This window comes from Podarcis tiliguerta (genome assembly GCF_965153285.1).
Source record: "Podarcis tiliguerta genome assembly, chromosome: 3".
Classification (NCBI taxonomy): domain Eukaryota; kingdom Metazoa; phylum Chordata; class Lepidosauria; order Squamata; family Lacertidae; genus Podarcis; species Podarcis tiliguerta.
This window is the reverse complement of record NC_139536.1, coordinates 18,142,402-18,158,664: the sequence shown is the minus strand read 5'-3', so window position 1 is coordinate 18,158,664 and position 16,263 is coordinate 18,142,402. Positions and strand designations below refer to the sequence as shown.

At 46.3% G+C, this 16,263-nt stretch overlaps 1 protein-coding gene across 4 annotated transcripts in view; it reads right to left on the bottom strand.

Moving 5' to 3' along the window:
• LOC310674120 (phosphofurin acidic cluster sorting protein 2-like) overlaps positions 1 to 13,124 on the bottom strand; it is a 168,534-nt gene extending 155,410 nt beyond the window's left edge. For 3 of the 4 annotated variants that reach the window (XM_083433007.1, XM_083433009.1, XM_083433010.1), the window contains exon 1: positions 12,787 to 13,108. In XM_083433007.1, coding sequence (XP_083289133.1) covers positions 12,787 to 12,992 — 206 coding nt within the window. In that variant the 5' untranslated portion in view covers positions 12,993 to 13,108. Of the gene's footprint in view, positions 1 to 12,786 lie in introns of all 4 variants that reach the window. The other variant, XM_083433008.1, reaches the window with a different exon arrangement.
• Between the last annotated feature and the right edge of the window lie 3,139 nt (positions 13,125 to 16,263).

Genomic DNA, 16,263 nt, shown 5'->3' with positions numbered 1-16,263 from the left:
TTTCTGTCAGATCCATCCAGCACCAGCATTTTCAGACTCTCCCACAACTGTGTCACGCAGGGGATCCAATGGCCACTTCTAATTGGACTTGACTTTGGAAAGCAACCTGCAGAGACGCACAGATGTAGCCGCAGACAGGGGCCGATGGCCCTTCCTCCCAGGCACAGCTTGCCCACTTTCCCTGCCTCTTCTGTTGCAGTTCTGTAATCATTTCTAGAAGCCTGGAGACACCAAGCATTGCCTACCATTTTTCACACTTTTCATATTTAGCCTGCTTCAAATTACATCTGTCTAAACCCAGTATTTGGGGCATATATCAGCCAGATAGCCTCTCATTAATGTTCCTCTCCCTCTTCTACAAATTAGATTTGGGCAGCAAATTAAAAAGCTAGACTTACTCGGCAGCTTTAATATTAAGGCTGAAGTTAAAGAATTTCTCTAGTGCAATTGGATTTCGAGCATGCAATCCTAAATCCACTCAGCCTCTCGGGTTTTGAGATGTGGAGCAGGAGCTCTTTTTTAAGAATGAGGGCGACACTGCCATCTGGGGAAACCTTCCATGGGCCACATGACAGTGGTAGGCAGAGCCAGAAGCAAAAAGCAGGTAAAACAACAAATGGTGTAGCCTAGTTTATACAGACAACCCTTTCTAGCCTCCATCTCGTCAAGCGAGAGCTCAGACACCTTCCAGCTAGGGGAAAAAACATAAGGAGGGTATGATTCATAGAATTGTAGAGTTGGGAGGGACCATGAGGGTCATCTAGTCCAACCCACTGCAATGCAGGAATCTCAACTGAAGCACCCACAACAGATGGCCATCCAACCTCTGCTTAAAAACGTCCAAGGAATGAGAGCCCATCCAATTCTGAGGGAGATGGTTCCACTGTCAAACAGCTCTGTCAGAAAGTTTTCTGTATGCTTAGTTGGAATTTCCTTTCTTGTAACTTAAAGCCATTGGTTCAAGACTACCCTCCAGAGCCGGAGAAAACAAGCTTCTCCAACTTCCATGTGACAGGATTTGAGATATTTGAAGGTGGTTATCATATCTCCTCTCAGTCTCATCTTTCCAGGCACAATATACCCAGCTCCTTCAAACATTCTTCATAAGGCTTGGTTTCCAGATCCTTGACCATCTCGATTGCCCTCCTCTGCACATGAAGTAGGCTTGGTGAGGGATGTGGCCTGGGGAGAATTCTGAGAGAGCAATAGAGAGGCCTAGAGGGCCAAATTGGGCCTAAGGCAGCAAGCTTGGTTCTTTACCATAAGCCTTCACCCTGGTAGGAACAGGAAAGGGTGGGGAGCCTTCCCGAACCACTCAGCCTCAAAAAGGGCAGGGAGCTTTTCTCCCTGTGCCAAGCCAGTCCTCTGAGGGTGGAGAAACCATTCCCTATTCACCTCCTATGGCTGCCAGTAGGCAAGGGCCCCTCTCCAACTGGAGGCATGGCAGAACTCTGACGAGTAATTCTTCTTGGCTAGAGCTGTGAGGGCTTAGATTTCCGTGGCTGGGATATGTGATTAATACACAAGCCAGAGAGACACATCCCTGGAGTGGATGATCTAACTGACCTTTTCCAAATCGGGTGCCTCCCAGTTCTTCAGGGCCTTTGGTGAGTGTTTGCAAAATGGGAGTCGTGGAGTGCACTGTGCGAGGCAGTCTAATCCTGCCTTTCCAGCAGCTGCATCAGACCAAGCTCATTCAAAGCTCGAGACCCAAACAATGACATCTTCAGGTGAACTTTCAAGGTTTAATCAATTTCATCAAACAAGGACAAGCGTAAAAAGCATCCTAAGGACTGATTGATCTCTAACTCCCAGCCTGATCACAGAAATTATCCAGAGGAGCACCGCCAGTTGTCCCCTGTGTTACAGAGGTCTGACTGGCCTCATCTGGGCATCAACATTTAGTGTTGCCAGTCCCATGTGTGGTCCGCCCTTCCAGCAGAGATTTGTCAGGAATGCTCCCTACTAAGTTTCAGGGGGGCTCTTTTTTTTATGACCATAGACCTAGCCAGCAAAGTTCACATTCAAAAAGGGTCTTCCCCTTCCCCGGGGGAATGCCGTCTTCTTAAGGACAAGGGGTTCAACATGTAAACATCTCAGTGCCGCACAAGGTTACTGTGGTCCTGCAGGCAGAAAGGAGGCGGAAACTGATTATGCAAGCACAGAAGGATATGGAAATACTGCAAGCACAGCCACCTTGCAAAACCCTAGATTCAATCACCACACATGTAGTAACAAAAAACAACTTTCTTATTTATACCCCTGGGTTGCATTACGTGCAACGTCACCACACAAATTAAGACTCACAGAAGCTTGCGGCATTCACTCTTAACTGGCATGGGCAGTCAACATGATCTGGAATTTTTTCTAAGAAGTATGGTACAAGTGACTTAGAACAGAAACAGAAGTCAAGAGTCAAGCTCTCTCCAGGAATTATCGCCCCAAGAGGGAACACCGATGGGGGGGGGGCCTGCAGTTTTACTTCTGCCCCCTTCACATGATCATAGTATGAGTCGTCTTTTTCCAGGGTTCCAGCTAAGAAGCAGAGCCTCCATGGATACACAAGGCACCCAGCTGAAGAGGTTCACTGTACGCATGCAGAGGGACTGGAGGAGTCACGTGGGGCCAGGGTTAAACATGTGCCCCCACTGCCCTGCTCTACCACCTGTGTTCCCTCTTCAGGCAATAATGCCCAAGGAGGACTTCAGAAACCTGATCTTCCAAACATTCTAGAACTGCAAATGGTTAGAGCTTCAGCGACTCTGTAACAAGGAAACTTGCTGACATGTATTTCAGTATCTTATTTTTTCTGGATGCATCCTTCCAATAACAGCTCCTCTATATTGGTTGGCTTCACGCAGCATGACATGCCAAACTACAGCTTAGCACAAACATGCAAGTGTGCATCTCCAGGAAAAGGGATCGCAGCCCTTTGCTCCTCGCTGGCTGATTTTCTGCTGTACTGAGTTAAGCCATGGTGTGGCTTAACGTGTCTTCGGAACCCAAGCTTATGGTTTAGCTGTCCTGGACAAACCACAACCCATAAACCACAGGACAATCCCTGGCTACAGCTAAACCACAAGCCTGGTTTTGGATGGCACATTAAGGCAAACCATGGCTCAGCTCAGTGCAGCAGCAGGATGACCACGGAGGAGCCAAGCACGCACAATCTCCTCTCCTGCACATTCACACAAAGCCATGGATTGGCTGTGGGTGGCCTGCAAACCAGGCCGTTGCCGCCCAAATTTTAGGATCATCCACAAAATATCAGGGTTGGGTGCTTGTTTGGGGGTAAGTAGTGCTTTTATACCAGCTGTCCAAAAATTACTTCTAGTAGACAACATGCACGCAAGCGACTAATGCTATGACGAAAGGGGGTCAAAAGAGTTTGACAGTGCAATCCCAATAAATGTGCCACAAGCTTGTTTTACTCAGAAGTAAGCCCCACTGAGTTCAATCAGACTTATTCTCAAATTAAGTGTGTGTAGGACTTAAGCCTTCATCTCCAGGATTTCTGCATACGACTTAGGAGCACACACAGGCACCCTTCCCATACGCATCCTGCACAATGAGAGGCATTGCCCAGGGTGCAAGCCCGAGCCGTTAGAGAGAAACAGCATGCATATGCAAGGGAGAATGTTGCAGCCACTGTGGATGAATCACACTGAACAACATGTGTGAGTCCAGCAAACAATCAAACTATTTCTCAGTGGTCCTATTTGTCACTGATGGTGGTAGGAGCATTTCCCTCTCAGCTGGATACAGATCAGCTGAGGTAAAGAGCCACACAACAGTGTGAATTAAGGCACCCATGGGTGGGTTCACAACCCCCCTTTCTGTGCTATGATGTCAAATTACTGGAAAGTGAGAGAGAGACCGCAGTAACCCAAAAGGCGAAAACCTTTCCAGCATTACCTTATTTCCTAGAAATGACTTGGGGTGGGCTGCAGGATGGGATCAAAACTATAGTCAGAAACAGCCCAATGCATCTTTGGAATTTCTGTTCTATCTGGCTGCTCCTGCTTCTGGCAGGGGCCCTCCTGTTTAAATCCCCTATACCCCTTTTCTGCAATAAACCTGCGCCTGGCTTCAAGCACACCATATTCCAGATTGCACAGGTCCATTTCAAAACTCTGGGGATTAAACAGAAGAGGTTGCTTCGTTTCTTTGAAGAACAATTTACATAAGTTTAGATCTTGCAGCCATCCACCCCCCACCCGCCTGTTTCTGAATAAAAGGTTCTTAATGCCTTTAACAAGAATAAAGAGCTCAATGAGAGAATAGAATCAAGTTAATGTAATCCCCCTCATATCTTAAATGGGATAACTTTATCCTCAACATTCCCTCCCACCCAAATACATTGTTAAAAGGACCCACGGGTTTAACTTCTACTTCTTCAAACATCTCAGCTGGCTTCCACTGACGGTCATGTTACTTTCCTTCAGGTTTCTGTCCTTCACCTCTCTATTTTCTTTTTAAGGAATTTATTGGTTATAACGCAACTACCCAAGGGCAAATCAGAATGGTGGTTTAGAGAGACCATACTGAGTTGGACTTGGGACAACTGCACTGCAGGCAATGCATTGCTCAAAAAAGCAGGCTGAAGGAACGCAGAATGATTTGGGGTGGCTGCACAATGTGGTACCCAGTGTGGTGCCCATGGGCACCAAGGCACCAGGTGCCCACGGGAAACACACAGGCCAGAACCTGAGCGCTCCAGCACTCTCCCTTCCTCTGGTTTCCAGGAACTGGTATTCGGAAACATTACTGCTCAGACCATGAAGGCAGAGCATAGCCATCACTGCTAGTAGCCCCAGGCAGCCTTCTCCCCTGTAAATTTTAAAGCCATTCAAGTTGGTGGCCATCAATGCCTCTTGCGGGAGCGAGTTCCATAGATTAACTATGTGCTGTGTGAAAAAGGACTTCCTTTTATACGTCCTGAATCTTCCAACATTCAGCTTCATAATAAGATGCTCCCATGAATTCTAGTGTTATGAGAGAGGGAGAAAAACTCTTTTCTGCCCACTTTCTCCAGCCATAATTTCATAAACTTCTATCATGTCACTTTGTACTATTTCATTAAACTGGAAGGTCCCAAATGCTGCAACCTTTCCTCATACAGGAGTTGTTCCATCTTCCTGATCATTTCGGTGGCCCTTTTGTGAACCTTTCTAAACCACCAAAGGACTGTTTTTGTTTTTATTTAAAGGGTTTTGCTGCTCCTTAACCCACAGTGCAAACCTGAACGTTTAGTATGTGCTTGAATCCCTCCCACAAAATACTGACCGTCTGGAGGGCACCTGAATCACCACCAGTTCATCGTACCTATATAATGCCCATGGTAAATAGGAAGACCATATTCTTACCCTAAATAATAATTACACTTCATATTTGCTTTCTGCAATGCTAGAAACCCTATCCCACGCAGTCTGACAATCTGTCATCAGTTAACTAGATCACAATAGATTCAGAAAGGTTCCCCCATCTCAGAATACCTTTTTTTGCTTCAAGTGGCACTCCAATCACTTTGATCCTCAGCTGACGTGTTACTTGGAGAAAATGTGCTTAAATTTAAGATCCAATTTTATTATTGAATAAATTAATGTGAGTTTGCCTGTATCAGCTTCATTGTCTGTATCCTTGACAAGATGACAAGCACAAGGGTAGGATTCTAATCTACATGAGCAACTGCAAGGCAATGGTAACTCCTCCAGATTTCATTAATGATGGTCATAAGAGTCCATGTGACATTAGACGTGGATAGTATTAAAATTGATAAATAGCCCTAGAACACCTGGCTTCAATCATATAGCAGTTCACAGGATCTTGATAAGTCATTCAACTCAGCATCTGTTCCTATTGAGAAGTCAGCGTTGTAGCAAGTCCTTCAGTTTTACCAGAGCAAGTTGAGCTTGAGCACCACCAAAAACAGTGTAGATGGACAAACAGTTTGGTTGGTTTTCATCTTCTGCTGTCTTAAACTGGCCTCTCATCATCAGGGAATCTGAGGTCCTTCGGATGTTGTTGGATGCCCCTCAGCCTGCCTCTGACAGTGGAGGTAGACGCTGACGCCATCATGGCTAGTGGCCACCGATAGCCTTGTCCTCCATGAATTATCTTTTAAAGCCACCCAAGTAGGTAGCCATCACTAACTCTTGGGGGAGGAAATTCCATGGGACCTGAAAACCGTGGAGTCAGCCAAGAGCCGTCTGTTTCCTAGGCTTCAGGATGGAGCCACTCCTTAGAGATGGGGTGGCTAACCTGTGCCCCTCCATGTTTGTTGCTGCTGAACTAGCACTGCCATTTCCCCTGGCTAGAGCTGATGGGAGTTTTAGTTCTGAAACATCCTGGAGTGTCACAGGTTAGCTGCCCCTGCTCTACAAACAGTGCTGAGCCTGCTGGCCACATCCCCTTCTTCCATCCCACCCAACCCTTTGAGGCCTTCAGGTGAACCTGACCACCTGAAGGATGTATCAGGTCCCTAGTCTAATCCTCAATGAAAAAAATATCGTTCTTCAGTTTGCACATGGTACTTGGAACACAGAGGTCCAGGAAGCATGACAGAGTTCCATGGTGGGGCTCAGCAATACAGGAATTCTAACAACGCCCCACCACCACTTTGATCCAGGGTCAAGAATGTTCTCTCAACAAAGAGGGCTTTCCTTCTCAAAACGAAGGGCAGCCCACATAATAATCAAGTGCCACCTCAAAGCCACCCCCTGCCCCTATTACGTAGGCCAGAAGAAAATACTGAGCAAAGAAAATGGGAGTATTTTTCTTCTTCAAATATGCCTGCTTTTGAAGGATCAGAGCAACCTAGGCAGCTCTCCTTCCTGTTGCTAAGAGAGACAGGTGTTTAGGTACTGCAGCAACCTTCATAACCAGAAGATGCTCTCACTGCCGACAGGCTCTGCAATCTGCAATGTAATATAGTATGGACAGCCATGGTTCCCCACCCCCCCAAAAAATAAAGCATGGCACAGTATCTCCTTCCACATTCAGCTAAAGGTGTAAACAAGACGCCCCAATTAAAAGGGTCCAGGCATTCTGACATCTATTGTTCTGCAAAGGAATACTAGAATATTTTCAACATCAGAATCTGTTCTGTTTCCCACTAAAGCACTCTTTGCCAACCAGGCACCCTCCAGGTGTTCTGAACTGCCACTCCCATCAGCGGCAGCCCACACAGCCGTAGCTGAGGCTGATGGGAGTTGTAGTCCAAAACATCTGGAGGGTGCCAGATGGGTAAAAGCTGTGCTAAACTTTCTCTACCCCAATTCCAGGTTCTCATATGCGGAGGACTTCAAAGCAGCTAGTCCAAACAGATTCTGTCCTCACATAACCCCCAACTGATTCCCCTCTTCATTAATGTCACCTTCCCATGATTTTTGTTAGACCACAAAGATATTTGCTGCCCACATTCATCTCAAGAGGATTTCTGGCCGGATAAGAGAAGTAAGTATATGAGAATCAATGCCCTTCCAATGTAGATCTCTCCTATTTTGAGATCCCCTGCACTTGTTTCAAACAAGGATCTAAGAATAAAACTGTTGGAGAGGGGGACAGGTGGGCAGAAGCGAAGAAAGGGACAGGGCTATGTGTGTGCATGCTTGCATAGAATCAGAGCTGTAAGATATCTCAAAGGTCCTCTAGTCTGACCATCTTCAGATGGGGGAAATTCACCACTGCAGCATACCTGAGAGGGAAGGACATTCAGCCTCTTCTAGAAAGAGAGTAGACCACCTTCAGAGGCAACTTGCTCCACAGCTCACCTGAATCTAAATATTTCTTTTTCTTTTCATCTGAACCCATTGATTCAGATCCTACCTGCTGGAGTGACAGAAATTAAATTTGTTCCATCATCTGTGAGACAGTGCTTCACATTTTTGAAGATGGTTATTATCATCATCTCTCTAATTGCCTCTTTTCCAGACTAAATATGCCCAACTCATTCAACCTTTCATCGCAGGACCTGGTTCACCCAGACACTTTGTCAGACTTCTCTGGACACGTTCCAGTTCTTAGATATCCTTAAATTGTAGTGCCTCCAGGTGAGATCCGACATAAGCAGAGCAGAGTGGTATCATTACCTACTGTAATCTGGACACTATGCAGCTGTTGACACAACCTTGAATTGCATTAGCCTTTCTAGAGATGCCACATCACACTGCTCTCATTTGCTGAGCTTGTAGTTTACTAAAACCCCTACGTCCTTTTCACATGTACTGCTGTCAAGCCAGATGTCATCCACTCTGTATTTAAGCATTCAATTCCTCCCACCTAAACATAGAACTTGACATTTATCCTGGTTGAGAAATTTGTTAGTTCTATAGGTAAAGGTAAAGGTACCCCTGCCCGTATGGGCCAGTCTTGACAGACTCTAGGGTTGTGCGCCCATCTCACTCAAAGAGGCCAAGGGCCAGCGCTGTCCGAAGACACTTCCGGGTCACATGGCCAGCGTGACATCGCTGCTCTGGCAAGCCAGAGCCACACACAGAAACGCCGTTTACCTTCCCGCTAGTAAGCGGTCCCTATTTATCTACTTGCACCCAGGGGTGCTTTCGAACTGCTAGGTTGGCAGGCGCTGGGACCGAACAGCGGGAGCGCACCCCGCCGCGGGGATTCGAACCGCCGACCTTTCGATCGGCAAGCCCTAGGCACTGAGGCTTTAACCCACAGCGCCACCCACGTCCCTGTTAGTTCTATAACAATAATAATTTTATTATTTATACCCCTCCATCTGGCTGGGTTTAACCAGCCACTCTGGGGCAGCTTACAGCATATCTAAAATCTCCATCCTGTCAAGATCTTGGATACTATTTTTGTCTTCAAAGGCATTAGCTATACTACCCAGCTAGCTTGGTATCACCTGCCAAGTTGATTAGTGATCCCACCACTCCTTCAGCCTTCATAAAAGACATTAAACAACACTGGACCCAGGACAGAACCCCACAGCTCCCTCACATGCCATTTTTCTCCAGACTGACAAGTGTCCATCAACAAACTGCAAACCAATCTAACAGGAGAACCGCCCAGACCACATTCTACCAGCTTGCCCAGAGGTATATCATGGGGGACCTTGTTGAAAGCCTTGTTTGTCTGTTTCAGCAATACATGGATCCTTGGGTGCGCCTCACCCGGCAATTTAACACACAGCTGAGTCCAACAGATGCCTTTTGTCTCTGCTTTAGGACTGGAGAAAGAGAGAGAGATTGTGCTTTCTCTGAAAAGTGACACTTCCTACTCTTCCATGGTATTCTTTTCCTCCTGTTCCTAAGCAACCTGAAGTGTTCCAATATATCAGTATCTCAAACATCACAGCTTGTGCTCATTCCAAGCACCAGCGTGGCACCTGTGAAAATAAAAATTAGAGATTTGACCACAGAAAATTGGCCAGAAATAGCCCCACAATGCAAATGCCAAAGATCCCCTTGCCAACTAACATAAAAGGAAACTGTTCCTGCATGGGGTTCTGAGCCACTTTCTTGTTTTGTCAGTCAACAACAAAGGACACATCTAGAAAAGGTTAGGAACTTGGACACGAACTTGGCAGTAAAGAATGCCCTCAATCTTCTCAGCAACAGACCAGTTCCTATTCCTACCACAACTAAAGAACATCTTAACACAGAGCAGTGGGCACCAAAACTTAGCTCCCTCTGTCTAAGTTCATTATCACATGTTCATCTGCCAGGACAATTCTGAACCTGTAGAGCAGAAGCAAGAGCTGTTTAGCAAATGCTGATAATGGGAATAGCCATCTCCACCAACTATAGCATAATTTACCATGATTCTCCCCAGCATAAAATGACCATGTTCACTCTTAAAAATCTGGGGACGTTCAGATGTGCACCTTCCAGATCTGTTAATATAAGTGTACTGTATAGACATATAAACGTCAAGGCTGAGCAATAATACACAAGTTTCAAGTACTCTTCAGACATTGCATGCATGCATTTATGAAAGGCAACCAACAACCCTTCATGAATCTCCTGCAAAACTTGAGCCAAGTTTGTTTTCATAAACAACATCACAGCTTTGCAAGATGCCTGAAAAGCAGGTGTGGTGAACCTCTGGCTCTCCAGATGTTGCTGAACTACAACACCCATCATCCCTGATCACTGACCATACTCATCTGAGATGATGAGAGCTGTGGTCCAAAATTTATGGAGGGCACCAGCTTGGGACAGGCTGCTTTGCAGCCCTGCATATAGCAAAAGAGGTACCTGCTTTGTTAAAGCCCAACAAACTTTGCACAGCAGGACACGTTGACTGAAAAGCACAAATGATGAGCTGTATAAACAATACAAACTGCTAATAGAAGCAAGATTCCAAGTCATGATTTGTCTGCATGGAGACCGTTCCCATCAGTTGCCATGGAATGTGACAAGAGCCTGTGGATACACAAAGCTTTTCAAAAGCAGCTTGCTCTGGTAGCATACCCTCTTCTGTACAGCATTTGCATAAATACTTGTTTACCAGTTTGAGAGGTTAATCTTCCTTCCCTCTCCTCCCCCAAATTAATCTCAGCAAACTAGCTCAGGGAATCAATTAGCAAATGCTAGGAGCTGTGGCCCTCCACAAGTTGAACGACATCTCCCCTCTTCCCTGACTACTGGCAACATTGGTTGAGGCTAGTGGGAGTTGGAGTCCATCCCCATATCAGACAGATGAATATTCCTGCATTGCAGGAGCCTGGACTAGATGATCCTCAGGGTCCCTTCCAACCTACAATTCTATGATTCTAATATCTGGAGGGTCACAGGCTTAGCTACCCCTGCTTTAGTCTGCACCATTTGTAACCCCCAAAGACACTTCTAACAAGGGCCAAGTAAACTGAAGGAAGAGGGGAACCCCTGTACTTTATGACACCAAGGATGGCAGAATGAGGTACACAGCCAGGATAAACACAAAAGTCTTCTTTTCCAATAGGATGAGCATGGGTGTGGGTTTCTCCCTTTCAACCAGGAGCTTCTTGTTCTGGCCATTTGTTGAAACAGCCTGTGACCTTCTTATGATATGTGATAGCCAGCCATGGCATGTGAGTTTATTGCAATGCACATGTAGCCATACAGCTAACAGAAACTTAAGTATTCCAAACAACTATTTTATTTGTCTATATCAGAAATAGGGAACCAGTGGCCCTTCAGTTGTTGTTGGATTCCATGTCCCAGACTTGGAGGACATATTTTCCATCCCTTGGTGTAACAGTTGTCCTGGAGCAGTTACAGCAAATTGCTTATTGACCACAATTTAACTGACAGGCACAGGAAGACTAAAATGGATACAGCATCTAAGAGCATGATCTGTCTTCTCAGAGGCTGAGTCCCCATTGAATTTGGTGGACTCACTCTATAATAAATGGCTCTAGGATTGAAACCTAAAGCAATTGATTTCAATGTGAATAATAGGTGCACCTAACTATAACATCAGGTCAGTATGAAGGCTTGCCTGCCCAAACAATCCCAGATACCTAACCATGTACATCAGACACTTTTTATCCATCCTACCAACAGAACACCCAAGTAGCATTTATTTTTTTAAAGTCATCTGCCCCACCCGCTGCCCTTGACAGTAACAGTTCATCACCATCAGACCAATCTTCGTTTCAACAAGGCGCAAAGAGGTGAGAACAAGCACTGATGAGTAAGTGGAGAAAACAAATAGAAGAAGCTGGGTGAAAGTAATTGAACAGATGGGTGTTATGTAGTGGTATCACACACACACACACCCCACCATCATTATTACCACTGTTAATTAGCAGTGTACAGATTTCTGGGACAAGAGCTGCCACTGCTGCCTTGCTAAAAAGTTAACTAGGGAAAGCCAGCACAAAGTACACAACACAAAAGTGAAGCAGAGGAGTAAGTAATTGTGTGAGTAAGGCCTCAGTGATTCCCTCACACCCCTCTCTCCTAGCCAAACCTTTCATTTTGTACATCACTTCGCAGCCACCAACTCACACTTGTCAAGCCCAGAGTCCAATTTGCCCACCCCCACCCCCCAAAAAAATTATACATCCACACTAGTCATGTTTTACTACTGGCAATTATGGGCTAAATATCACCACTCAGGTGGTCCACCTGTTGTCCAATCCCTCTTTATGAACAGATGTCTATCACATCCATCAATGAAGGCAGCAAACCCCAAACTATCCTCCATATCACATAAAATAAAATAAAAGCCAACTTGGGATAATGCCTTTCTCCTAGATGAGCGAAAACCCACCCCACTCATCCCTGCACAAACTTCCTGAAGAACCTCAAAAGATCTAAGTGGAATCTCGGCTTCTCACTGAGACCCAAGATACACTTGGACATGTGTATAGATGCATACCTCTGTGCATATGTGTTTGTGTGTGTACACACAATAAAAAAAAATCTGTGTTCACTCTCCCATACAGAAACCCTTGTTCCACAAATGTACACCTTTCTTTTTCGTGGGGGGCGGGGAGAAACCTGCACACCATCCCTAAAGTCCACACCAGCCCTTGCACATCACAAAGGCACGCACCTCCAACACCCCAGCTTAACTCGGCCCACCCAAGCCAAGCCCCCAGACCCTTAAAAAAAAAAACCCACCCCACGGAAAGCCCCACCCCATCCGCCCCACCCTGCCGGCAGACACCCCGTTATGTCGCCTCCGCGTGTTCCCCCCACCACCACCACATTCCGCTGTGTGAACCCCACAAACACGCGCGCGCCCAGGGTCAACCTCCCCTCCCACCAACCGCCTCGCCCCCACCCCAACCGGGCGTGGGGAGCTCCGTCCAGCGACCGCCCACCTCACCTGGGCACGCAGCTGGGCGCCGAGCGGTCGATCTCCCAGGTGGCGAAGAGGTTCATAGGGACCGGGACCGGCCCGAGACCCCCAGAGACCCCCGACCCCGCCCCGCACGGACCCGGAGCGGGCACGGCCGAGCCGGCAACCGCCGCCGCCGCCCCGGGCCCGGACCCCAGAGAGCCCGCTGCTCCCGCTGCCGTCGCCGCCGCCATCGCGCCGCTACCCTGGGTGCGCTGGGTGGGGAGAGAAGGCGGGCCGGCGGTCGGGGGGCGGCCGGGACCCTCGGCCCAGCCCCGACCTCCGCCTCACAGCGCGGGCGGAGTGGGGCGTGGCCTACGTGCGCGCCGAGCCAATCGCGAGAGGCGCGCGGGCGGGGCGGGGCCCGCCGCGGCCTGGGGCCAACCAGCGCGGGGAGGAGCGGCCGGCTCTGGGCCGCCGACCAATCGGAGGCGCGGGAGGCAGGCTTTTGAAAGGAGGAAAGGCTCGGCTGGGCGTGGCCTCGGGGGATGGAGAGACTGGAGAAAGGGGTGGGGCGAAGCCGGACCCTCGAAGGACCAGAGAGGAGCTGAGTGACGCGGGGCTCGCCCAATAACGAAATATAATGCATAGCCACTGTGGCTGTTTGGCCAATGACTCTACTGGTTCACCTCGGTGTTCTGTCGGCAAACCCCACATTCAGTACCATATGCCGTTGCCCCTTCAGCCAGCGGATCATCAGTATAGGATTCCTCCTTCAAATATGTAAAGCTTCGTTATGTGACCAATTTGGTTCAGTCCAGAAATTTCAGATTCTTATCTGCATCTGAATCCATGGCTGTCAGGTTGACAGCAGCAGCGGTGCATTCCCACCTCTCATTTTACAGTACCTGTGCAATCTGGCATTTAACACCAATTTATACATATATGTTTTTCTGGTTTTATATATATATATATATATATATCACTGGTTTTCCCAGTAGTGATGTATGGAAGTGAGAGCTGGACCATAAAAAAGGCTGATCGCCGAAGAATTGATGCTTTTGAATTCTGGTGCTGGAGGAGACTCTGGAGAGTCCCATGGACTGCAGGAAGACAAACCTAGACAGCATCTTAAAAAGCAGAGACACCAGCTTGTCAACAAAGGTCCGTATAGTTAAAGCTATGGTTTCCCAGTAGTGATGTATGGAAGTGAGAGCTGGACCATAAAGAAGGCTGATCGCCGAAGAATTGATGCTTTTGAATTACGGACTCTTGAGAGTCCCATGGACTGCAAGAAGATCAAACCTATCCATTCTTAAGGAAATCAACCCTGAGTGCTCACTGGAAGGACAGATCATGAAGCTGAGGTTCCAATAATTTGGCCACCTCATGAGAAAAGAAGACTCCCTGGAAAAGACCCTGATGTAGGGAAAGATTGAGGGCACAAGGAGAAGGGGACGACAGAGGACGAGATGGTTGGACAGTGTTCTCGAAGCTACCAGCATGAATTTGACCAAACTGCGGGAGGCAGTGGAAGACAGGAGTGCCTGGCGTGCTCTGGTCCATGGGGTCACGAAGAGTCGGACACGACTAAATGACTAAACAACAAAATGCATATATATTTGGCCCAATCTCTTGGTTACTCCTTTTTTTCCCCTTACAACGCTTACAACAAGCAAGAGTGTTCTCTGCCCTTGCGATTCTCAACAACAGTGTAAGTACCCAGCCATGCAACTCAGTCACTGTACCCGAAAATAATTGTTAGCTGTATTCCTATGACGGTGACAGAGGCAACTTCAGTTTCTAATTGTATTTTGACACGCCTGTCTTTCCAGTTTCATGAAAATTCTTACCCCAAGATAGTTTTATTTTATTGTATTTTGAGGTAATAAGCAGTGAAAGGAGTAACTTACACGAAAATGATGTTACTTTATTGGCTCATATCCAAGGAATCCTCCCATCTGATTGAATTACCATATGTGTGAGGCTTCCATTTCAAGCACATTCACACTGAAAAAAAGTGAGGATTGCTGGTGAAGCTTAGGATACCTACTCTACTTCCGGGACAAATCACAAGTATTTTCATAATGTGCCTGGGTGGTTTTTTTCTGCCGCTAAGACCAACTATGACTCTTTCTGATGGGATGCAATGTTGGAGTGACTGGGCATGAGTATAAATCACCCCATGGATGAGCTAATCACAGATGCATGGTCAGCCAAGCCAGTTGCTTTGGTAATGGTCCAGTGCCCCAACTATATCTGTGATTAATGGGTATCAGCTCAGTCGTTCGTTAGCATGCAGTTTGTCTGTCTGTTAGTCAGCTTGCCAGTCAGTGTTATTTGCAGTGTTATATCTTGATTAATGAACTTATTTAGAGCAACTTTGTACTTGTATGTACATATCTGTATCTGCAAAAGCCTACAAGCTGTATATACCTACATCCAAAACTGTTTTATTGAGCCTTATCTTCTGCAACAGTAAACTCTCTGAACTTTGCTCTGCTTCTGTGTGGTGCTCCGCTGGGGTACACACATCAGTGTGGTAAGGAACAACCCCCAAAAGAAAAGTACTGCTCACCTGTTTTTCATTTGTACACATGGAGCTGAAATGCAAATTTATTCAGTTTTAAAATATATTTTCAAATTAAAACTGGTTTGTGAGGGGGGAAATGAATCATCTGTGAGGTAAGTGGGTATGAATGTGTTATAAAATATGTGTATTTCGCAATATGTATATTTGTAGAAAGAAGACAATACATTTTAACTAAAATTTTAGTTTTTGGATGCAGAATTTGCTAAACAAATGGATTATAAAGATCACATGGGGAATTGTTTTAAATTTCTTTTTCCTTTTAACTTGTTTTCAACTATTAATTTTTTTTATTGCCTGGTTTAGTTTTTACATTGTTTTAAGTACTGTGATTTTTTATGATACAGCAGTATATACATATTTTTATAAAGGATAATAATCATCATCATCATCATCATCATCTATGGTTGAGATAGGACTGGGGCCAGATTCAACACCAGCATTGACAGGGCTACACTGGTTTTCAGGGAGTTTTCCAACACAAAACACGATCCTAGCATCTTCTGTCTTTTAAAAAAATTACTGCACATTTCCAGGAGTGCCTGCTTTTGGAAGAAAATATTACAGCTACTGCTGGTGGTCCATCTATTCTCTGCAGAAGCAAGAACTCCAAGCTACATTGGAGAAGAACTCAGCAGTGTTTTCACTCTCCTTGGGTTTAGCTTTCCTAAGAGTTGATAGACTCCATAAGACACGCTCTTCGGATTTCGTGATGCCCGGGGGCTCGTCTAAGCAGAACTCCCAACCTCTAGTAAAATCTATTCAGGGCTCATAAAACATATGATTGCCAATGGGATACGTCTACACTTTATAGACCTTCCTTCCTTCTGGAAAAGCAAGAGATAGCAGTGCTCAGGCAGCTGATTAGCAGCAGAATCTCAAGGAACACTCTCAGCACAGTTCGTGCAGATTCTGTTATCTGCACATGTTGGCAT